The sequence below is a fragment of the Catharus ustulatus genome, chromosome 3, assembly GCF_009819885.2.
Source record: "Catharus ustulatus isolate bCatUst1 chromosome 3, bCatUst1.pri.v2, whole genome shotgun sequence".
NCBI classification, from domain to species: Eukaryota; Metazoa; Chordata; class Aves; order Passeriformes; family Turdidae; genus Catharus; species Catharus ustulatus.
This window is the reverse complement of record NC_046223.1, coordinates 60,648,424-60,674,095: the sequence shown is the minus strand read 5'-3', so window position 1 is coordinate 60,674,095 and position 25,672 is coordinate 60,648,424. Positions and strand designations below refer to the sequence as shown.

The window sequence follows — 25,672 nt, the reverse complement described above, 5'->3', positions numbered from 1 at the left end:
TGCCAGCTGCAGATGTTGTTCCCCACCTTTTTCACTGGATTTTTGGTTCCCTTGGCTGGCTCTAGGGTGAGTAATGTCAGGGAGTAAAACCCTCTCCCAAGTAGTTTTAGGTTTCCTCTCCCCTCCAATGGGTCCAAAAGGATTCAGGTCACAGAGCAGGGAGTGGGAGAGCAGGAAGAAGAGTGAGGGAGACAAAGAGAGGCAGTGGCAGACGGCAGGAGCACAAGCTCCAGGGCTGGTGCTGGGAGTCCTGGGAATGGCTGCTTGGACAAAGTGAGAAGGGTCTGGTGTGTAGTAACAGGAGCAGACTAATGGGAGAGGTAGAGCTAAAGGCCTGGATAAAACAAAAAATCAAAACAAATATGTGGAAAGAGGAAAATGGACAAAGGGGATGTCAGTATGTACATATATAATTTTCTCTGTGTTGTGCTATTCAAGTGAAATTAATGCAGAGGCATTTCTTTTTGAGACCATAACCTTGCCCATATTGTCTTGGATAAGGGACTTGTTTAGCATGTTTTCAGCATTGTTATTCCAGCCAGAATCAGATGCTTGAAAAAAGGATGTGAGAAACAGTACATTTCACCCCCTCCCTACCAGTGGGTTAGAAATGTCCAAAGCCAGAACCTATGGATTATAACCAGAGATGGACCAGTCTTCCATGCAATCAACCTTTCATGGTTATTAAAAAAGAAAGTTAACAGGAAAAGTCACAGGCCAAGTGCAAAATCTGAATTTCTGGAATGCTAAGATAAGGATAGGTACTCATGTCTTGTAAAAAACAGCGTTCCTTGCTTTGTAGTTTCACAGTGCACTTCTCAGTACTCTGTCAAAAAATCCTCTTCTGCTGTTTTTCAGACATTGCAACAACAGTGACTTTCTCCGAACCATTTCCAACTAATAGTTATCATAACAAGAGAGAAACCTAGCTAAACATGAACTTTTGTATCACTTTGAGAGCAACCCATAGACTATCACAGGACTTGCTGAATTGTCACAGTGATAAAGTTATTCCTTTCGTTCTTTTTTGATTGTGGCCTTTGAATGTTTCCTAAATTAACTGTAACACATAGTTTTAAAAATCAGAGCACATTTTTGTAACTCACAAAACATCTGTGGATAACTTTGAAAACTCTTGGAAACAGCAGCAGAAATGCAGTTCCTCTTTGTAGATGAATAATGGTATACTAACAGACAGTAGTACTGACAGCAGATAAAGTCTTATATAAACCAAAAGTGTCTCAAGGGTTAGTGAAATTAATGTAGTTATACTGCTAAGATCAACATCAGTAAACAAATGTCATGGACAACAATGAAGCAAAAGGAGTGGAAATTTTATTTTTTTTCCCCCTTTGTTACTGATAGGTGCAATCAACACAAGTAGGGAAAGGTATTAATTTCCAGACTCTGTAAAATAAATGTAGTGGACTTCTTCCTTCCTGCAGTGACTGCCATTGCTGTATTTACATAGAACTTGTGTGATGAGTTATTACCAGTGAAAGTCAAATATAAATATTGTTGACTGCAAGGAAGCTAGAGCAGTAGGAAAGGGAAGACAGGAAGAGCTCATAATGGGTAGGTTTTAGCTTTTGCATGTCATTGTAGTGTTCCCTAAATTTAAGGTAGGATGTGTCTCAGCCTAAGTGCCTAAGAGGTTGAAATGAGAGAATCAAAAGATCCCACAGACAGACTTTATTCAGTCTCTGGTACGTGACAGATTTAGCACATATGGTCCTTATCTTTTCTGCATATGATTTCCATCTGTATACAAGATATTAATCCAGACTGAAGATTGGATTCTTATGAGAATTGGGTTGCTATGAGAGTAAATACTCCAAGAATTGGGAGGTTGTCAGCAGAAGTCTTGTTAGCACATAGGTCTTTCAAAATTATTGAGAGAGCTGTTTGTCTTGGAAAGGTGGTATAAAATTGTTGCCTAACAACAAAAAAAGAAACAGGATAGTGTAAAACAGTGGTGATAGTAAATTATTTAACTGTAGGGATTTGCTGTCTGATTTTAAAAAGTAAAGGCATCTAATGTCACACAGATGCTCAGCTGTGAATACCATGTTCTTCCTCATATATTTCATGAGCCCATTTTGTGTAACATAATCAAGGAACTCACAAAAAAAAAAAGAAACCACAGCAAAAAAAACCCTTGCAGGACAACCAACATTTTCTCCTTCTCCCATTTTTAATTTTCTACATGAGAATAGTATGTCTTTAAAGCAAACATTGCTTTAAGGGAAGACAACTTCTTATACTAAGTGTTCTCACTTCATACTTAGAAGGAGTGAGATGCTGAGTTTAGAGCAAGTGGGAGCATACAAACAGGGGAGGATATTAGAAAGGAAAACAAGGAGATAATGAGAACTTTCATTCCTTACTTTCACTAGGTTTTTCCTGGTTTTTTGAGTACCAGGTGGAAAAAAAAATCAGAAATTAGTCTTTTAGTCTCTCTGTTGTGCTGCAGTTCAGGCTGCACAGGGATGCAGTAAGAAGAGGTGCAGCACATATTATGGCCTGGCACAGGGATCCACATGTGAGTGCAGGAGCACTCGAGAGCTCAATTGTATTCAGAAATGAACACTTTCAAAAGATTTCTGCAGTTTAACAAGTGGTTGGAGTAGAAGAGAAAAAGGAAAGTCAAACCAGTATCTCCTTAGGCAAGGAGAGCTGTCATTGGCAGAGATTATTTGGAAGGTCTGGATCTAGTAGGCAAGTTTCAGATTGTGTATTTGTCCAGAGAACAGGAGATTTCTAACTTGGGCCCAAGGATTTATGAAACTGAGGATGGACTTGGTGTATACTTGTTCAGCACTTTGCATGGTATGATAATTATTTGATGTCAGAATTTTCTGTGATAATTATTTGATATCAAAATTTTCTAATAACCATGTTATGACAAAATCAGTGATTTGCTGAAGGATGCAGCTGTAAGCATCTCTTTTAAAAATGGGGCAAATTGCTGCTGCTTATCTGGGTACCATTAAAGTATAGCTTTAAACCCAACTGAGCTGGGAGAGATTTGGCCAGAATTTGGCCAGTGTATCACTTCTACATTTAAAATATAAAGCTTTCCCATAAGAATATTCCACACCTTGCTGTTTTCTACCTGTGGCTGTTTCTCTCTGGCTTTTGTTGTGTTGGTTATTCTACTGGGCTAACATAGAAAGAGAATAAAAATTACACTACACCTGTGTTGAGTTTTAGGGAAGCTGTGCTCCCTCCCAGCAGTAAGATCACCTCTCACTTTTCAGTTCATTTGCTCATCTGCATTGTACTTCATGAAACCAGTACACTTCTATTTTTAATTACTTACTGCAGTAGCAAATTGTGAACATTGGTATTGGAGCTGTTATGTTATGACTTGTGTGGATGATGATGGTTTTTGCAGCTGAGCACCAGTTGATAGATATGGTTTTCTACAGTGCTGAGCTCTTAAGTGAGCATTTGTTGATGTGACAGGACATGTGCTAGGACATGTCATCATCTCTTAAAAGTTTATGAGGTACATTCTTAGTCCCTGTGAACAGTGTGTATTCTTTGTTCTATTGCATTCCAGGTATTCCTGCTGGTTGGAGGATGATTAAACTGGAGTTTTGTCTAGCTCCAAGCATTTATATGTCATTAATTTCTCCCAGGTCAATCCAGTGGGCAAGGATTCCCAGATAAATGCTGTGACTCAAAGTGGAACTGTTTAAAAAAAAGAATAAAATTCCTTTGTGAGCTTAGAGAATGTGATATCCAAGTGCAAAAATCAAAACAAATCCACACTTGATGATAATATTTTGCCAATACTTATAACATTGCAAATGACAGAGGGTTGTCTGGGAAGCCTCATTAACATTGTGCACTTCTCTGGAAAGGGCTCAGAAGCTTTTTACTGCTCACTTTCTGCTTGTCTGGTCATTAAACAGAAAAACTTTGTCACCATTAACAGCCATGATGACATTCCCAAATTCACTCATAAATATTCTCTTGTCCACCTGTATTAATAGTGTATCTCTCATCACCTCCAGTTGTCCTCTCCATTCACTCCCTCCTTGTCTGAGACCTCTGACTTGATTTTCCTACTGCCTTCTAGAGAGCGTGGAACAGAAACTCCCTATGGAGTACGTGAGTTTTCCTTCATCAGCCACCAGACATGGTTAATAAGAAGAGATGTGTTCTCTTCCTCCATTGCCACCCATATGAATTTCTCCTGGGACAAGTGTCCCCTATGAGAGGGTGAGGGCTGAACTTAAATCAGAGCTTCTTACATAATATAGTGAAGTCTCTTTAAGGTAAAATATTGGTACTTAACTTGATAATTTCAACTTTTTTCCCCAAGGTCATTTTTTTTTAAGTCTGTTCAGGACCGTCACCCATCGAAAATGACTTCTTAAAATTTTTACTTGTTTTCTTGCTTAGTTTTAAGTCTTCATGCATGCAAATTCCTGTCACAATGAATCTATCTGACAGTCTATTTATCCCTTTGTTTTCCAAGGTTTTATTAAAGTCCCTTTGGTGTTTGCACTTCTTTTCCCAAGAAATGAAATAATTTTGAACATGGGCTGAAAACTGACATTCCCAGACAGTACTAAATAGATTTCTTCCATTAATGGGGACTGAGCTTTTGGGGCTTTATTCCGGTTACTCTCCTCTTGATCAAAACATTTAAGTATTGGTCCTCCCAGGATATTTTTATCTAGTCTCCCAGAAGGCATTCCAATGGATGGACCAGTCTGGTACAGAAGTCCACAGACAGACAGTCTGGCTCCAGTTTAGTGCCTTCATCCTAACATAACTAAAGTAATTTGTATTTAGGTGTGCAGAAATGTTGTAGCTGGTCTTGATTCTTCTGCACGCTAATGATATCTGGCTAACATCATACCTCTGCAGGCCAAAGAGTTGTTCTTTGTTCTGTGAATTATCTGGGGAAAACTTTCAGATTTTTTTTAACCATTTTTTCCCTCTATTGTTGTGTGTACTTGTGCAGAGTAGCACAAAATACAACTTTGCCCAAAGTTCAGTATGCCATTTACTAAGTTTTTCAATTTGCTGTGCTAAGATCTGTGTGAATTGCAAGTTTCTGGCTTTCTTTTCAACACTCAGTCTTTTGTGCCACTTGAATCAGTCTGTAACTTCTGCTTCATGCTGAAAGACAGTGAAATGATGATTGTCATGTTCCTCCATATTGTGCAAACACTATAAAACCACAAGACCCTTACAAATCTGCTTTCTTGTTAATTTTTGTATGTGAGGGAAAGAACGTAACATGGCAAGGGATGGATGGAACGTGATATTTAATTCTTGTTAAACAGTTGCAGTACAAAGTTTTGGCCAATTTTTTAAGGGAAGAATCGTTTGTATCTTGAGAATTTAGTTCCAGCAATCCTCCCTAGCAGAAGTTGTCACAGGGAGACCTCATAGTGATTTTAAGCTAAGCTGAAATGAATTCCCTTTGCTTTGCTCTATTTTATTTTACATTCTGTACCTAGAAATAGCCTTCTCATGCCTTTGTCAAAACAGGACTGTAGGAAATACAATTTTAATAGCAATAGTCAGGCATAATTGGTTACAAAACTACTATTATTAATAAAATCATAGGAACCTTGTCACATTTATATATTTCAACTGCACTAGGCAAGGCAGGAAATTATCATACCTAGTTTGTAGTTTCTGTAAAAACAAATCAAATTATAAGGAAAAATGTTATAGGAAATTTCTGCATTCAAGTCTGTTTCTACCCAGGAAGGGGTAAAAAAGAGGCTGATAATTAAAAGTCTGAGATTCCAATTTTGGAAGCATTCCAGTGAATAACTTACATACATAATAATGAGTTACCACCTGTGCATAAAATTATGCACATGCCTTAGTGTTCCTAGGATTGAGGTAAAGAAGCGTATTGCAAATACTCTCGGTTATATTGTATCTAGGCAGAAAAGATCTGTAGTTTACAATGCACAGAAAAGAAATGCAAATAAAAGAGATGAACACATATTTGTATATGCGATGACATTTTGATAAAAGTGTTATGGCTTGATGAGGAATCTCATGAGTCCAGGGTATTTTGGTGATTTGTGTTCTCAGTGCCTAACATGAGTTTTGTTAATCTGTTAATGGTGTTCCTTAATCACCCTCTTGGAAATCTGACCTTTGCACTTGGTGCTGCCTTCAGCCATGTGACTTTCAAATCCAGTGAATATTACTACAGAAGACAGAATGGATAAAATTCTGTTCCTGGGCACTGTGTTTGTTTTTTGCTTCTGAAAGGTAGTCTGGAGCAGTTCAAGGGTCAGAGAATTGGGTCTAACTTTGGATTTTGTTACAACTTCTTGAACACCATTCTCCCCTTCAAGTATGACTTTTTCATGAGTAGGAAGCTAAGTATGTCAGTGTTTCAGATTTTACCATCAGTTATTAAGTGCTTGAATGCAGAAGCTATCTTTTATTCTGTCATTACAAAGCCCTGGAGTAGGGAGTGTCTGATCCTGCTTGGGAAGCCTTTCATCCTAATGCTAACAAACGATCATTTGAGGTTTTTTCAGATTTTGTTGCTACATACTGGTAAACATTTAGACTCTAAGCCTCAAGGTATTTAAGAAGGGATTTCTGAAAACTTGCTCATGTCAATCAAGAGTATAAATGATGAAGTATATATTTTTTCATATTTTGATGAGAAGAGAACCACATGTGTTTTAAAAGTCCACTGCACTGTGTTAAGCCTGAAAAAGTTAACGGAACTCCACAGGCTCAGGCAGATGATTAAGGCAATAATCAAACTAATTACTAGGTGTCAGCAAAGCATCAGGGACCGTTACTGTAAACCAAATGCAAGGTAACACAAATCTGCTTTGCCTCTCTCCTAGCAAACTTAGAAAAGTTGAATTAATTCCCTTGCCTTAGCTATATGCTTAATGCTCTCAGTGTTATTGCAGATCTCAGTGTTATTGTGGTGTCTTGCTGAGGCAGAGCAATTTGATAGTGTGAAAGACAACCTACAAACAGACGCAACATTTTGAATGAATCTTATCCAGGGACAGGATTCCTGTGTTTCATCAGCAATGAAGGGATGATCTGTAGCAAACAACAAACTTACATATGTTTTCCACAGGAATGTATGTTCCTAAATACATCTTTTATGAAAAGTGTCATCCTTACTTCCAGTCTTCTTTATACTTGTTTATGTTTATATTTATGTATATGTTCATGGCTACCAGGTGTTTTCCTGTCAGTTCAGCCAGATTGCAAATTGCTCGGCTTTAAAAAATTTGATTTTTTAAACATCCACAGCTCTCTGAATTTTCTCACAAATAAAGCAGTGTCTTCTTATAGAATTATATTAAAATAACTTAATACTGAAAGGATTTCAGGGAAATTTCTTACAGTGTTAATTTTTCAAAATACTTTATATACATCAATTTTTAAAGAAATTTTAATATAAGAGGTATGTAATTAGCTAACCTTGTTTTTTTTATTTTTAAGGATCCACCTATGGCAGTGACCCTTGGACTGCGAATGGAAGAAATGATTTTTAATCTTGCTGACACGCATTTATTTTTTAATGATTTAGAGGTAAGAGTCAAATGCTAGCACTGGTATTTCTGATTTTTAACTTAGTGGCTTTGTTGTGCAGTAGTGTTTATTGTGTGTGGCATTTCTGCCTGTATAGTCTTTGGGTTTGTAATACTCTAATCAGAGGGAGGTTAGCCAGGTGGCACTGACTTCCAGTGGCACCAGAGTCCTTCTGTGAAACTCAGTGAGGGAAAGAATCTGCAAACTACCCACTCCTTTCTTTGTCCTGTAGTCATCTTTTTGGATTTCCATGTATGTAAAGCTGTTTGCTGTCACCTCCAGGATGGTAACATACACGCCTCACATTCTTCTCTTGGAGTTCTCTTCTCTTGGAGTTCTCTTCTCTTGGAGTTTGCTTTCAGTGGCTGCCCTCAACTGACCAGAAGAGACTGTTCTCTTGGCATACCTGAGCAGTCTTTTGGCTACAGGCCCCTGTTACTTGTTCAAATGTAGAATATTCTTCATTTACCTCAAAGAATGCAGCATCAGAGAGCTGGGACTGTGATTGATGTTCTGATCAGTGATGTCTCTTCCCAACCAGGCAACCAACGTATTGTCACAATATACCCAGGGAATATAATTTGGCAATTGGTCAGAAAAGAGAGAGACTCATTCTAGGAAGTGCCTTCAGTGGGGAGCTCACCTGTCACCTCTGTGGGGCAGCGCAAGGATGGACTCTCACAGGGACAGTGATCTGGGAAACAGGCTTGTCACCTGGCTTCACAGGCTTTTTATTTCACTCTTAGAGTCCTGAACTGTTAACATGGACAGTGACAGCCTACAACCATGTGTGTCAAGACATGGGGTGAAAAACTTTTTAAATTAACGGGCTTTTCAAACCTTTTGCTGGTCTAAAACTGTTGTTTTCTTACTCAGACTAGATCCATGACTTCCCTCCATGGACAGATACTTGCCACGAATGGGAGCTGGGAGACTTTGAGGTTTTTTTTAGAGTCCCAGAGAAAGGTCTCTGTGAGTGAATAGACAAAATAAAGATAGGTGAAATTTTTCCATCCACTGGGATGTTGATTTTATCTTTTGTTCCTTCATCAAGTAAGCAGTAAGGAAAGCAGAAGATACCAGTCTGCTGTTGTCTTAGTCGTCCCTTTCAGACCTCATTTATTCTTAGCTCTGGAATCTACTTCACCCCACACCTGAACTGCACTTCCTCCTTGCAGCAGCAGGAACCTAAAAAGTAAAGCCCTGGACATGCTTTTCCCAGTGTGTGCTGTATTCCAGTCCTGGTGAGATATCTCTTGACAGTGCAAGTGCATTCAGTAATGTCCCTTCTGGTGCCCTGTACCAGGGAGAGATTCCAAAAAAATTTTTCAAAGCATTTCTTGAATTTCTTTTTAGCCGAACTTTCCCCCTGCATGTTCAGATTTTATGTGGCATGAACGAAATGTAAGCCATTCTGTCGAATCTGTTCTTCAATGTTGTGCTGAGTTCATGTTGAAGAGTTCAGTAAAACGGAGCTTTTCCTTCTTTCCATACCTCTTTATTCTTGCTTATGGCCATTGAAGCTTCATTCCTTTCTCTTATTATTAATTTTATCTGTAGACCACAAGTTCAGCAGTCATAGGTGGATCATTATATTTTGGCTAATCTTCACAGGATGGTTTTAATACCCTGTCTGAAAACTCATATGCCAGCTCGTTCAGAGCTTGAACAGTTCCCAGTTTTAGATAAATCAAAAAATACTACTTGGGAGTGGTCTTAGAGAGTCTCGTAAATCAATCAGTTTGATTTTATTAAAAACAATTTATATATGTATTTAATAATCACAATTTCTACAAGAAATTCAGTGTTTTATGGCCCAGAATTCATCTTGGTCTCACAACCAACTCTCTTACAAGATTACAAAAATTCCAAAATTCATATGCTGAAATGAGTTGTGTGCATACATTTAAGTATGTGTGAGAAGACCAGTAATTTCTGTTTCTCCTTAGCAGGTAGGATAAAGTGCCCAAGTATGTAGAGGCATCCTTTAATATACCTGTTAATAAACCTGTCTGTTTAAGTCTGTTTGCAGAGCACATGGCCATTACTGAATGTTGCAGTGCATCTGCATGATGAATGTGTAATGAATTCTAAGAATTCCCAGAGTCTGGCTTGGGAATCATCTCCCCTTCTCTCCCCATCTCTCTATCTTCCTTTCTCTGTCCTCCCCCAGGGGAGCAAAAATGAGTGCTGAGCTGCTGATGATCATGGCCGTCAAGGCAGGAATCCTTCAGTTCTCACTGGAGGAAGTGAGAGAGGCTTTTATTTGCTAGGCAGATAGATTGCTTATCTGTTCATCATGTCACTTTTCCAGTGGTGAGCCCTCAGGTTCTGTACCTTCTGTCTTGCTTTCATCTTCAGCCCACAGAAAACCTCATGGGCTGGACAGGACAACTGTAATGTACTACTGAACCTGTGTCCCTGTAATATTTATTCCAGTCAATATATCCTCTAAACTTTCTTTTTTTCCCCTGTCTTTCTTGGTTACAAACACTGCACAGCAGGTTGTAGGAATAATAACCAAGTTATTGAAGTTATCACATACAAAAATAAAGTTTTCCTTCCTGTATGCAGATCCATCTCACTGCAATGACTGCTGATGCACAAATTCCTATCTGCTGAGACATTCCCTGCTGACCCAGTAACCCCTGTTCTAATCAGCCAAGCTGCACTTTTATTTCAGCCTAGGCTGTTCTCCAGCTACTGCATTCTCAGGGTATAAATTTTAGTTAGCTTGAGAAGTATCACTTGGGAGGGCAGCTGGTGTTTTGCCATGAAAATAGGAGTCTAGTGCTCCAGAAAGTTCATGTGCCTAAACAACGCTTAGAGAGGGGACTCAGATTTGTAATAATAGTCAAACTAAGGCATTTTCTTTTCAACCAGGTAAGGAATAAAATTAAATTCATATCTCAGTATTAATTTTAAGACAGCATTTAGAAATGTCAGTGAGACCTATCATGCACACCAAAAAACCAATTTCTGCAAATTGAAAGTAGTAATTCAGACATGAATCTTCCAACTCCATTATATCACTCCACTCTCAGGTCAATGCAGAAAAAAAAGAGTATTCATTTCAAACAAACTGAATTATATTTCTGTTTTTATCATTATTGAACCATATTTTAAAGCAGGTTTTATCCTTTTTTTCTCATTAGAAATAGAAATAAGAAATTAAAAATAGAATTTTGGTAAGTCTCAGAATTTGGAAGGCAGGTACATCTAGTTTTAACAGAGACTAAACTGTATTTATTAAAAGGGGTTTTCTGTATAGCCTGAGAAAGCATAGTGCTGAATATCCCCTCATTAATAACAGTTTTGTGTTCAATGTGGTAAGGCAGTGTTTTTACTGGATAATGAAATTACTGTTCATTCCTGGATGATAAGTTTTATGGAGGATTTATTGATTCTGCACTCTGAAATTTTCAGGCTCTAAAAATTGCTGCAAAGAATTACACTCAGATATAATTTAAATAAGTATTGCTTCAAGCAAAAGCTAGGTATTATACCTAGATTCCTTACCTGTATTTTCTCTAATAGGAAATGCATTTTTATGAGTCTTCATTTTGACATTGCACTGACAGCCACTGTGGTTTGAGTTTAACCAGTACTGTAGCTGGTGTGAAAAGTATTTTACCTTAATATTTAAATTGACAGAGAGTTTGCCTTCTTTCCTTCTTTCCCATAACTGTTTGGTGTCATTTAAGAGCAAACTCAGATGTGCTGTTGTACCACCAGTTTCCTGTTTCTTTTGAGAAAAGGAGAGAACAATCTCAAATCTGGTCAAACTGCCTTCTTTTTCTTTTTTTATGCAAGTTTTTTTTTTTTCACACCATGTGAGTGAATTTGTAAAAGGTAAACATTTTAGTGGAAATAGATAAGTAGACAAGAAAACAAAGTAAAAGAAAACAAGGAGTGTTGGGCACCTGAGCTTGTTTGTTGGTGAGAAAATGTGTATTGCCAGCATGTAGAGAGGAGATGACCCATAAATCCAGGGGAGCAGAGGAAGGGGGAAAAGGAGGAAACTGGAGAGTGCTGTTGGGGTTTGATCTCCTGCAAAGTTAACAACCTTCTTGCAGGGAGCAGGAGGTGAGTAAAACTGCATGGTCCCCTCATCCTGTCCCTGGAGTCAGTCACAGAATCACAATGAACAAAGCTGAGCCTTTGCCACCCACTCATATTTGTCTTCATAACAAAATTATCAGCAGAACAGTTGCCTAGAATTTTCAAGGCTGGAACAATGTAGCTGAAAGGCTTAGCAAAACCCAAACAGCAGCAGACACTCCTTATCCATCAAGGCTTTTGTGTGCCCTCCATTTAATTAGTGCATCTTCAAATCCACAAGAAGGATTTTTAAACTTTTAAACTTTTTTTTAAACACTTTCACCAGTTCCAGGGAAATCTGTGAAGGTGATTAGGAAACCATATATGGCCCAGATATTGCAAATATATAGAGTCAGAATTTTTCCCAGCAGGGCTTTTTGTCTGATTTTTGAGTTCCTGTCCTACACTGGGTGGAACATAGTGGCATTTTTTTTCTGGAGTGTAAATAATTAATAAGAATAAAGAAATTAGTCTTTTTTTTTCAGCTGCCACTTCCCCTTAACTTTCTCTCTTCGTCTGCTATTTACATCCAAAAGTTGCTTCTCTAAAACATTCTACAGCTCAAGATAATCTCCTCAGACAGAACTAAAAAATTTTATTTCTCCAGTGAGGGGAAGAATGCTTCATTTCTGTTCCTTGAACACAGCTCTATTATCCTGTCTTAATGGATTAAGCCACATGAACAGAGCTTGGCAACTCATTCTTTTAGCTTTGATGCAATATTTTAAGTTATTATTGCTTGCATGATGCAATTAAATTATGTATTTGAAAATTAAAGTATGTATTTCTCTTATACAGCATTGCCTTTTTTAACAGTTTAGTTAATGTGAGTCTCTAGTTTTTGTTCATAGCAAAGCAAACAAATCAGAAAGATGAAATTATAATTCTTCAAATTCACACTCGAGGAACTTGTGGCTTTCACATTTGGAAATCACTCCTCTGTTCAGATTTATCCTTTATCTGTACAGTTTACCACTGTTATGAGACAAAGATTGGAAACCTAGAACAACATACCCCTGCATGTCACAGAGAACCTGAATTAAGTGCTGACTCAAATGGACACTGAATTTCAGGTGTGTCTTTGGGTTAAGATGTTAGTTCAAGCAACTACAGAAAACAATTACAATACATGATAGCTTAGCTTATATATTTACTTTTGTTTTCACTACAGTTTCTTATCTTTGTGCTGTAACCACTGTGCAGATAAGGATATTTGATAACTGTCCAATTATAAAACCATCTTGGAGGAATGCATCTTTCCAATGTACCTCAGTTCCCTCGAGATTCTTCCATCCCTTCCAAAGCCAGGAAATAATCAAGTTCTGTAGGATTGCTGATTATATGTGATTTTCCAGCCAAAGGCACTCACATAAATTAATAGAAGAACCTGATAAATGTCCAAACTACTTAACATATGTTTTATGCCTGTTGAGATTCACCATAAACTGCTTTTAGGGAGTGGGAAGACAAGGTTTATGTGATTTTTGAGAATTGGTATACTAAACAGACTGTAAATGAGACTTGACATTTTTGTGACTTTACAATTAAAATAATTTTACTCCCCAAAATCACACCAAAATTGCACATTTCTTTTCTGAAGATCTGTTTTAGCTAGTGATTTAGGCTGTGTAGGAGTTGAAGGTTACGCTATTTTAAAGATGTTTATGGCAGCAGTGGCTGTGCACAGGCTGCCATCTCCTGGTGCAGCCAGTGGCCTGCAGCTGTCATTTCTTGGTACAAAGCCTGTGGTGAGCACAGAGTCATTCGGGTTGGAAAATACCTCTAATATCTCCATTAGCCCAGCCCACTGTGCTCGCCACTAAACTGTATCCCCAAATACCTCACCCACATCCCTTTTGGATGCTTCCAGGAATGGTACTTGTGCTCTCTCATAAGATAAATTTGTCATTTGGGTTTGCTTTTTCTTTCTAACAGGAATGCGATCAAGTTCATATAGATGATGTTTCTTCTGATGATAATGGACAAGACCTAAGGTAAGATACATAATATTTTCTTTTTTTTCTTTTTTTTAAAGATGAAATAATTTGAGCATTTACAGGAATACATTGTATTTATTTTTACTGTATTTTGGGTGTTTGCAGTACCTACAGTTTTGCAACTGATGGCTTCCATGCAGCTGCAAGTAGTGCAAACCTTTGTCTGCCAACAGGTGTAAGAGGAGGGGTTGACTGGATGAGGAAGCTGGCTTTCCGTTACAGAAGAGTAAAAGAGTTGTATAATACTTACAAGAACAACATAGGAGGTGAGTTCGATTGTCGAAAACAACTTCAAATGCTGATCAGTCTAAGCTGCATGGTGATGAGCTGCCACCCAGGGAAGAAGCCTGGGAAGCCACAGAAGGAACACAGAGTGATATGACTGAGCCATGGGCTGTAAAGGCAAAGCCACATGCTGTTGTGCAGGGGAAATGCAGTTGGGAAAACCAATCAAGCTTCCATTTAGCTTCCACAGGGCCCATTTTCCTCCTTCAGAGCTAGCTAGTCTTACCTTACTGAGTTCTTGAACCACTTATTCTATCTCAGATTTGTTGTTGTTCTAGGAAAGATATTGCATAGTTTCCACAGCACAAATTGTTTGTGGATAGCCATTTCCATCCTATCTTCATGACCTGGGTGGTAACAACACTGTCGCCTAAACTTTCTGCTGGACACCTGCTAGTCTGTTTTCACCAGGAATGCAGGAAAATTATATCACTGCCATGCCAATAGCCTCTTTTTTTGACTCTGTAGCTTAGGCAGTTTTTCCTCCAATAAGTCCAAATCCCATTTGGGACAGGAGCTTTGCTGTTGTAGTTTTAATTCATGGACTCTCTCATATCTGCTCCAGCAGAATGTTGGCAATCAAGCAGCAGAGCCAAAAGAATAATTTCTGGAAAGTCCTGTGTGACTTGCAGGGACAGCCAGCCAGGAGGGGAATGTGTCAGCTGACCCCCTCAGCAATAGACTGTGAAGACAGGGAACACTTAGAAGTCTTCACTAACTGCTGCAGTCACGTATTTTCAGTTAGTAGTTCAGCCTTTCCTTACCACAGGATGAAGCAATAGGACCAAAGGGGGTAGTAAAGGGCAGACTTTCACTTGCCCTACTTTGCCCTTCCTTGGTACTGTGAATAGAGTTTTTATATATTAATAATTCTTGAAACAGTGTTAACCAAAAGTTTACTGGGTTTTCTTATATCTCCCAATGCATCCAAGATTCTAAAGCTGCTGCATTTCATAAAATCTTTTAACACTGATAAGGGAACAAGTCCAAGAGCACAACTCAGGGAAACACATTAAGAGGAACAAAGCATTGCAACAAGGGTGTGGATATGTCGTGCGCTGAATTAAGGGTTTTATTGTCTCCCACATATCCTGCATTTGAAATATAAACCATCCTTAATGGGCAATTTCTTCATTTGTTCTCCACATCTTAGCCTTTTTAATAATCTTCTTAGCTCATATGTGTCTGTTTATTTCAAAAGAGCTGCTAGAAAGTATCAAAAGGCAGGATTAATCTCATATATTTTTAGGTAATTTCACTTCTGATTTTTGAAGACAGTCATCACTGCTTCTTGGGAACATAGGGTTTGAAAGAGAAGAGAGTCAGGAAGTCAGGAAGCCTATTTCCCTGCTCTTCCATTACCAAATCTACATTTAAAATACCTTGATTCCAACAAATTCATGTCTCAACATTCAATAGGCTGGGTATTTTTAAATGTCTGACAATTTATATCCAAAAGGAGATTTTGAGGACTAACTTTTAAGGACTAACAGATATGAGAATATAAGATGTGCAGCCGTTTCAGGTGTGAATGCTGTAAAAGGAGCCAACTACAACAGGACATGAAGAGCAAGCCATCAGCAAACAAATATATTTCCATATGTGTAACCTGAGGTTCACACTATAAGCAGAGTCATAAGCAGGGCAGTTTTAAGCATAAGCAGGCATTGCAAAGGGCAATTTATTCTGAAATGTCTTCTTTTGTTACCGTCTTCACCTATGATCCCAATGATATGGATGTCCTTGTCATTGTCTCTGATAATTTGAGAGTAACATATGTGGGAGGAACTTGTTTAAAAAATGTATGTTCCTGAAAGGAAGAGTTTGAAATGTAGCCTGTTATATAAAGAAATTAAACTAATTATTATTATCTCAAAAATTAAACTAATTATTATTATCTCAAATGCTATCTGACATTCGATATAGTGAAGTACAAATAAAACCTAAGATTTCCTGATCATTGAAAACAATATATTTTCTCTTTGATGATTTTTTCAAATTGTAGTGGAATTTAAAATAGAAACAATGACCCTATCTGATACAGAAATTAATTCTATTTTTCTCACTTTTCTTGCATAAAAGGACTCCTGGGTCCCGCTAAAAGAGATGCATGGTTGCAATTAAGAGCAGAGATTGAAGCTCTCACAGACTCCTGGCTAACAAATGCACTTAAATCATTATCAATTATCAGCACAAGGTATGTATCTGAGTCTGCTGTAAAAAAAGTTTTTAGACATGTAATGGATATTGTTTGACATTTTAGATTGCAATAAATTAGTGCCATTAAAGAACAGGACAGGCCTATTATGACTTTTGAATAGGACAGAGGAAAAGTGGAAAGTGGTTTTGTTTATCCTGATTCCAGCATTTACTAAAGATATTATGAAATGTCTTCTCAGATGAGTGTGCATTGAAAGTGTATTGTAGAATTCTGAGACAGCTTTCAATTTATTACCTTGTGGACAGCATTCTCTGAACTCCACAGCGCTCTGTTCTGTCCTTCAATGTTTGTGCCTATTCACAGTATTACCTAAATACTGTACAGATACCAGAACATTAGGGCATTTTTCTTCTCCTTCCAAGCAAACTAGTATATCTGAGTATAAATCTTAAATTTTCAGAACAGCAAAAATCTCTTTTAACTGAGTTAAAAGTCTGAGTTCCCAATAGGGAGACATAAAATATATTGTTCCTCTGAAACAGTAAAACTGTGAACCCTGCTGCTACTTAGTAAGCCATACGATATTGGTCTTACCAGAAATCCTAAAAAATCCTGGTTTTAAACCACAAAAAAGAACAACATTAAGTCATCTTGCTTTCTGGGAAAGCAAGTCTGGGAAAAGATTCAATGTCAAGTGGAAAGAAAAAACATGGAAAGACACAAAAACCTTAATTTCATAATAAGATAACTTTTGCAATATGCTTATCTCTTAATTGTTTATTTAACAATGTGTGAAGCACTTCAGGAGGAAAAAAAAAGTAACAAATTTGTGTAAACTGTTGTGTTTAGCTCTGCATTTCTTTTTGAGTTGTAAGTCTTCAGAGAGACTTTTGGTAATGGAGACCAGTTGTGCATTGGTGGATGAGTCTGGAAAAATGTTATCTTTCACTCAGGATTGTTAAATAATAGTCTTTTGTCATGTCTTCAAAGAAATGTACTACTATAAGGTTCAGAAGCTACCTGTGAGTCAACTAAACATTATTGACATGTTCCTAAAAGGAAATTGAGATGTATAAAGGTGAAAATATCAGCCTAGGGTCTTGTTTGGAATTAGTGAAAATGCCAAAAGGAAAACTCACAAGTGTTTATTTTCAACTTCATGTCCACATCATGGTCATGCTCATGCACCAGCCTGTGAGTGCCTAAAGTAGCTCAGCACTGAGTTCTCTGGCCTGCACAACTTCTCCATTCAAGTTTTCATCCTCACCATTCATCTCTCCCTCTCTTCAGAGATAGTCTCACTCTTTGGACTTGAAGAAAGTGATGCCATTGTGAGGAAATGTGTAGATAAAAAGGTAGCTAAAAGAGTAAAATATTGTGGGTTTGTATTCTCTTAACTCTTTTATTTTGCTGGTAGCTACTGACATTTAATTGCCAGCATTAAAATTTTGCTTTCAAAGCATTCAAATACCTTGTTTTGGAGGTTGTTGTTGGTCTTAAATGTCTGTATTTTACTAGACCCATCTTTAAAGACCTGGTTTTTTATAAACCAATGTGGAATATTTCCTACAAATCAGGCCTACATATTTTCAAAGATTTCACATGGGGTTTTATGTAAATTTTCTGTAAGTGCTGGTGCTGAACAGGTGTACCGTATAAATGAAAGTAAATGTTGAGGGATCCTTTATATGCTCTCCACAGCTGGTTCACCTCATCAACATTTGGGCACTGTTTTAAAACTATTTAAACTTAAACTATTTCTCTCATTTTAGGAGTAATTGTGTAAATGTGTTGGTAACAACAACCCAGCTTATCCCAGCACTTGCAAAAGTTCTACTATACAGCTTAGGAGGAGCTTTTCCTATTGAAAATATATACAGCGCAACCAAAATAGGTAAGAAAATTATTCTTTCATTCATTCTGGCTACACTGCATTACCAATTTCTTTTTCCAGTAATGGATGTATTAAAACACTTCCTTGACACTTAGCAGTTTTAGTTATAATATTTAGGCATTGCACATGTTCAAAGGTGTTTATGTCAAAGAATTCCAAGTTCACCTTATTTTCAGTTATACGTAAAGGAATAGGGATGCTGATTAAAAGCCTCAGAAACTGCTCAGTATGGTGCAGAAAACAAAAAACTTGCAGGAAAGAATGAAGATAAATTTTTTGTGAATTCGAATCTGAGAAATTCTGTTAAATTAGCCTCTGCTCTGACCTTCAGCTCTATGCAAGCCAGGCCACAACTTCACAAACCTTTTCCTGAGGAACAGTATGTCAGTGATGGGAACGACAGCTGTTACTAACAGAACCTGTGTTGCTGGATAACAGAAAGGCATTCCCCACTCTGTTCATAACTGTGTGTCTTTTGTGCATTAAAGTTTGTAAATGTATGGTTTCTGGAAATTGCATCCAAAACTGTAAAACAAGAGAAGCTGTCATTCCTGTGAAATGTGATGCAGCATATAATGATTGATAATTTTGCAGATTTTACCAATCATCAGTTCAGGAATGCTTCATTTCTGTACTGACGGCAACATTTATAGCATGGAATGTGTCACTTCATTGACAAAAACGCTGCAATATGTTTCCTAAATTATTTTCACAAGAGAAAAAGTGGTGCGATTTTCACAAGAGAAAAAGCGGTGCAAATTCTAGCAGTGTCAGGCAAAACTATTATCTCAGTCCTCGTTTAATGAAGTTTTTTCATTACTACATCACTCATTGCAGATACATTAGAATTAAAATTTCTACTTTCCTTATAAGAATAATATTGCAATCATAAGTAAATATTTAAATTCAATTATTCATTCACCAACCTATTGATTTTTGCAATGGTGCTAATTCCTTCATCTTAGTGGCTTTCCTGTAGCGATTAAGAGATCTAGTTTAACCTGAAACATCTCAGTGTCACTAAGGGAATCCATTGCTTCTTACCAGATTTGGCTCTAAATCCTAAGACCAGGAACTTTTTAAGAATAGTCATAGCAATGTCTTACCACTGCAAAAATCCTCTGTAAGGCTTCACCATAACTCACTTGATAGCTTGAATAAATAGTGCATTGTTTTTCAGGCAAAGAGAGCTGTTTTGAGCGTATAGTGTCCAGATTTGGCACTAACATAACTTATGTTGTGATTGGAGATGGCCGAGATGAGGAACATGCAGCTAATCAGGTAACTTCACTCTGAACTCTTATCTCATTTATCTTCCAGGAAAAGAAAGTTGCTTTGAACGAATAATGCAAAGGTTTGGCAGAAAAGTAGTATATGTTGTAATTGGGGATGGTGTAGAAGAAGAACAGGCAGCAAAAAAGGTAACCTGTCTTCTGAAATGTTGGTGTGATACATAGCTACTAATGCAAGCCTTTCTGTTTGCATTTCTGTCAGTGTTGCACAAAATGACAAGTAATTTCAGTCCACAGATGCAAGCCAACAAGAGCATGATGAGATCAACACTTAGAGTAAAATGAACCATTTGGATTCCAGCATTTGCTTCACTTCACTTTGGAAAGAAAAAAAAACAAACCCCACAAAGTTATTTTTGAAACAGATGGGAAAATAATGCAGCAAAAATGTCTGACAAACTTCAAATTAAAATATAAACAGAAGAGATAGAAAGGGTTAGGATATGATGGTTGGGTGGTGTTTTTCTTAAAATGCTGAAATTGGTGATGTTTCAAGTGTTACAGAGAATATGGAAAACATCTAAAGGGCTGTGCAATTTTTTTTTTGCTAAGATAGATGAAGATCCATAGTTTACTGCGTCAAATATGATTAAAAAAATATTTTATTCAAGAAAGACATATCTGCTAATGGAAAAGAAACACAATGTAGAGACTGTGTTTCCAAAAAAGAACTGCTTCCTGGTTTCCTCATTATGATAATTAAAGTCTGTTTTCAGCAGAAAAGTTTCTAACGTTTAGAAACAGATCAAATTAGTAATTTGCGCCATGCTTCCCATATAATCCCTGGAAGTATGCAGGAATTGAATTTTTCGCCTCACAATGCGAAGTTGCCTAACATTGCCTGTACAGGACTTGTTGTGCTAGGAGTAGCAAAATAAAGCACTCTCTTAGCATTGTAGCTGGAGTGGAAACAAAATGGAAATAACCAAAATGCTCATTCCAAATGGTTCCTTAATATAGGTACAGTACTGGTGATGGGTCCTCTATAATTTTTGCTAAACAGTGGTGGTTGGATTGTGTGCTTTCTGGTTGGGCATGCTTTTTCCTTAACATTGGCTATATTGCATGGATAGATGTCAAATTCAGAGAGATGGATGAATATAGCACATTTCAAATAGATCTAAACACAACATGGAAGTATGGGGGTTTTTTCTGTTCTGATGAATTATTGAAGGAGAAAGTGCATATACCTGCATCTCTCACAGACACTGATGCTTCCTGCAACACAAATTATCTTTTCTTAGACTAGAAATGTGTTATTTTCTCATCCAAAGAGATTTCTTCTTCCACCTGGATGGAGAAAAAATGTAATTCAGGTCTGTTTTGAAGTGTTGAGTGAGAAGCATCTTTTCATGGAAGTCTTACAGTCTTTTAAATGATGATTTTGCTGTCAAATAAGTGGAGCATCAAAGGATTTCCTATTAATGCTCCTTTGTATGGGCTTGCATGCTAACAATAAGCAAGTAGCTGTTACTAAATAACAGGTGTTTCCCAAAGAAACTATTAAGAAAAGCTATCATCTAATTATTCTAACTTCAGTTGAGCTACTAAGCTCAGATCTGTTTTGGTCTGATTTTTGCCAGTACTTGAATAGCACAAATCAATCCACAAACACAGTGGTGTGAAAATAGGTGCTGGTAATCTCTAACTGCTCTTGTGTGTCATGTGCCACCCCATGTCACAGTGTTCATCTTTCCTGACCTTTTCCCTCTCTAACAAACACAGCACAACATGCCTTTCTGGAGGATATCCAGTCATTCGGACCTCTTGGCTCTCCATCAAGCACTGGAACTAGAGTATTTGTAACTGTGTCCTAAAGCTGGTGATCCTTTTATATATATATATATTTCAAGTACACTGAATTTTTATGTGTGATTCAATGCCTCTGGCTTTACACATATGAATTGTCTTAAGAAGGGAAGAAATATTTGGAATTGAAAATTCCAAATTGAAGAATTCAGATTGCTGAATGAAGTTAAAACGTTAGTGCTACGTAAGAAAGCTCTATGGTCTTATATATGCAACGTTTCTAAGTGAATTAAAACTGTGGAGGTTGCTGGTACACACCAAGTGAGCCCTGACAGGAGTGAACAAAGGACTCGAACTGGCAAAGCACCAAAACTCATTTTCCAGCCAACAAGGTGGTGTTCAACAACATTCCTCAAAATGGGATATATTCTCAGCACTGAGGTTTGAACCAGACTTTAGCCTACCTAACCCAAAAAACCTGAATTGGAATGCACTCAGACTGTATAATGACAATCCTGTCTAGACCTGTAATTTGTGTAAATTATTGATGAAAATAATTTACTGTGACTTTATTAGCAGCTGATTTTGGAAGTGGATGCAATTGTTCTTTCTTTTTTTTTGGGGGGAGGGGGTGGCAAGGGAGGGAAAGGGTTATATAATATTGTCTCTTTTATAAGTTTGGCAAACAGAATGTGCATATGATGTGTTGTGCCTTAAAGAGAAGACTGTGTTCGTGTGTTATAATGTAATTTTGGTTAAAAACTATGTAGATAAACAAAAAAACCTTTGTGAAAATTTTTGACATGACCAAATTTGAAATTCAAAGAAATCAGAGAGCAGGACTGCATCTAAGAATTTAAGTATTTGTTGCAGAAAGCAAAAAATAATAAAGGAAAGTTTGTGTTTTTATTTGGATTCTGAATAATTCCACTGATTTTTTTGAGAAAAGTTAAGAATATACTGGGAGGTTGATACTGGGGACCGCTACCTGGAAAGGTAAAAGAAGAAATAGTGTTTAACACCTTCAGCATCATTTCTTGATTCTCCAGCAAGAGAACTAAGAGCCATATTCATTAATTACTGAGTCCACTGAAAGCCATACAATGAGTGCATCTGGAATGAAGTTCCACCCAACAAAGTGTTCAGGTGGCATTACTAGAAGTTGAAAATGTGGAGTTAATCCCAGATGGGGAATAAAACACAAGTTCATTAAGGAATGAAAAGAATTAAAAGAGCTTACTAAAGAAACTCTCATCAGTCAGATGTGGAAATGATGCTATATTTAGCATATTCAGGAGCAAGTTGCTGAAATTGCTGGCTTGATGACATAAGCCATTTCAGGAGAATAGTCCACTTTGGCAAAGAAAACAGCATTTTGGTAGCTTTTCCATTCTGTTCCACATTTTCTTGTATTTTGTTTTGGGTCAGCATGATTTTTCTCATCCAATTTTGATTGCTCAGCAAAATTATACAGGGACAACCCTAAATGTTTTTGAATCAGAAATTTCAATTAGATGCCAGGCATCTGAGGAGAGGATAAGATATGATTTCCATGAAGAAACGTTGACAAATATATCACCTTAACTTCCATAATTTCTGTTAAATATTACGGTCCATACAGCAATAATTATCTTGCAAGTTTTAAACACTCTACTTTTCAGCTGTGGAAAATGAGCAAGATCCATGTTGCCCACAGGGCCCTTAATGTTCCATGTGCAGCTTGAGCACTCTGAAACAATGGCAACTGGTTTGTCCCTCGTGGCAGAAGACAGAAACTACTTTTCCAATTATTAACACTCTTAAAGATGTGGAGACACCTGAGGCTGTGTGTGCACTGACTGCAGCAAGAGAAGATGTTAAAGGCAAACTCCAGGATGTCTGCACGAGCACAGTAGTCAGCACTGAGGTGAAAATCTCCCCTCTTTGTGCTCTGAAACCATCATATGCCATAGTTACCAGGGACTAGCTTTGTTCATTTAAGCTTTGTTGAGGGTTCAATAAAGTTAGTTGGTAGGTGAAAGCCTGGAGGCATTACAAGTCCAAGGTGAAAGTCCTCTATCAATTCATAAAAAAGGATTTATTTGTTGTGTTGAATTGGATATACAAGTCACCACACAACAAACTAGCAATAATTTTTTGTCACAGTTTAAAGCCATCACATGAGAGTGACCGCATACAAAATCACTGTAGACTAGGTAGATATTTTGGTGATAGATTTGTGCATCCAAAACAAAAAAAAAAAAATTATGCATACCTTCTTTATATTTTCAGTACCTGGAAATACATGTCATAAAAATCTGTAGTACAGCTTTTTTGTAGTTTTTCAGGTGGGAAAAAATGTATTTCTACTGGAATGGGAAAGAATTTTGAAGCCCTTCTCAAGTTCCAGTATTACATAAAAATCTCAATGTAAAAGACATGATAAAACAAAAAATTTGTATGGTTAACTAGTTTTTTACTCTTCTTTTTTTTTTTTTTAACATGTCATAGTGTTGTTTAAATGCATGAAGTAATATTATTTCTCAAGTTATTTGTTCAGCTTTTCAGTGTTCTTTTCCTAATCAGATGTAAGAACAAATAATAGTCCAGCAACACCTGTTGGTTCTTATTAAAGGTTTGCAGTGCCTTCGTTGGAGTTGTGCTTAGCTTTCTGTGGCAGATATGGCTCAATTAATACATGGGCTTCTGGAGAGGAGATGGAGGCAGAAGGAGGGAAGTTTTACAGAGCATGACAAGGTTCTGTGTGCTACCATAGAGGAAGTTAATTGTTAAAACAAGTAATCCACACAAATGTGTATCCAGAGAAAATTCAAGGCTGTAACTCAAAAGGCTTCACAATACTGCAACTCTAAAACAAAATTTCAGAGCATGAATCCTCTCTTGCTAAGCAAAAATTGCTATATACCTTTAAATAAAATTGTGTAATACATGCCTGCCTTGTAGAGAGAAATTAGTCTGATATATTTTCCTGCATGAAGAATACAGAGGAGAAAATAACCAAGGCAGTCGTACCAGATTGCTCCAGATGGGCTTGCGAAGATTAAATTGGAAGTTGGTCACTTTGACATTGAGTGCATTTTAATTCAGAAGCGTATTAATCAGAAACTACCTTCCTTTCATCCTCTCCTCAACAACCAAGATTGAGCACAAGGTCTCATTTGCAAGTATTTAGGCAAATGAAATATAGAATAAAATGTGTTTTGTTGATACTCTAGCAATTCTCAGTACAGAACCTGAACATTAATTGGGCATTTGAGTGGTCAGCTTGCAAAATAGAAATATTGTCTGATTACAGTCACAGGATAGTATCTTAGACATAACTCTGTGCAGTTAAGTAAAAGAGGGCAGAAAAAACCTAAAACTTTTGCTTATTTTTATATGCCTGTGGAGATAATACACAAAGATATATCTGGGAGCAGCTAGCTCCCAGAGCTGCTCCCATTTGAATCCAGTGTGAGCAGCAGATTGCATCTGAAGCAGATGCAGAGTGTGTTCCAGTGTAAGCATTGACAAGGGAGATGAGGCCAGATCTAAGTCCTCTATACCAGTACTCTTCATCTTGGGGCAGGTGAAATCTTACATCCCATCAGAACTGCAGAGTTTATGGAGAATATAGACTTGACCCACAATAGGAAAACTAGGTTTTAGTGGTGAAGTTGTACCCAGATCTAGGGTTTCAGTTCAAAAGTCATCTCTGCTTTATAGGATTGACATCAGGCATATGCTGTAAATGAATATGGTATTTAGTGTCTCTGAAGGGGAGCTGAAGTGACTTTTTTAGCCAAAATCCCAGGAATAGCAGCATTTTGGAGATTTGAAGCCAAGGGTCTCTATCTTGTATTAGCAGATTATAGTTTATTAGGCCCTACCTAATTTAAGAAAAATGTAAATTAAAAAAGCTTGTAAAATTATGTACATCTTTACTATTTCTCAATAAATACACTTGGAAGTGTCATTTTCTGCACTATACAATGTTGTAAGTTGTTTGGTTTGTGGCTGAAAGATGCAGTGTCTCTTACGGGAGCCGAGTGTGAACTGGGACTCTGATGCTGCCCTTGTCACTCATGCCTGGAGAAGCCCTGAGCCTGTGTGGTCTGGTAGACACTGGCTCACCTCTGGACTGTGCCTTGCCCCAGATGCAGCCTGAGAGACAATTAACAGCTCTTTTGCAGTGTCCTTGAGACAAAATAGAGAAAAAACCAATTTGATTATGTAGACACAGAGTGTGTGCATTTAAATCCCTGTACCAGTTCACTCACTAATGTTATGCTAATACCTTTATGGGTTGTTCAGGAGACAGACTGGGCTACTCAGGAGCAAGTAGCCTTTCCAGTTGAAGATCACCCTCATGAAGCTCTAAATACTTCTGGGAGCAGTACTTCATTTTTTTAATGAGGTACTGAATTTGGAGGAGGCGATGCCTTCACAGTCTGCTAGCAGAGGCCAAAGTGGGATCACAGAATTGTCAGCACACTTAGATGTGACATTATGATCTTGGGAGCTACCTGGCAGGTGGCAGAGCCTTGGTAGCCACAGTGACTCAGCCACAAGAAGCAGCTTGTAAATAGTGGACTTCTTTGCAAGGGGTTAAATTAAAGCATGTCTCTTACAAACACTGCTTTTCTGTACGTAC

General features: G+C 37.5%; 1 protein-coding gene across 10 annotated transcripts in view; it reads left to right on the top strand.

The window, feature by feature from the left end:
* Positions 1–24,957, top strand: part of EYA4 (EYA transcriptional coactivator and phosphatase 4) — a 142,246-nt gene extending 117,289 nt beyond the window's left edge. For 7 of the 10 annotated variants that reach the window (XM_033056434.1, XM_033056430.1, XM_033056425.1 and 4 more), the window contains 7 exons: positions 7,471–7,560; positions 13,597–13,655; positions 13,764–13,924; positions 16,026–16,140; positions 17,877–17,998; positions 19,319–19,419; positions 21,016–24,957. In XM_033056434.1, the coding sequence (XP_032912325.1) occupies positions 7,471–7,560; positions 13,597–13,655; positions 13,764–13,924; positions 16,026–16,140; positions 17,877–17,998; positions 19,319–19,419; positions 21,016–21,096 (729 nt within the window). In that variant the 3' untranslated portion in view covers positions 21,097–24,957. Of the gene's footprint in view, positions 1–7,470; positions 7,561–13,596; positions 13,656–13,763; positions 13,925–16,025; positions 16,141–17,876; positions 17,999–19,178; positions 19,280–19,318; positions 19,420–21,015 lie in introns of all 10 variants that reach the window. The other 3 variants (XM_033056429.1, XM_033056433.1, XM_033056428.1) reach the window with 1 other exon arrangement.
* The last annotated feature ends 715 nt before the right edge of the window (positions 24,958–25,672 follow it).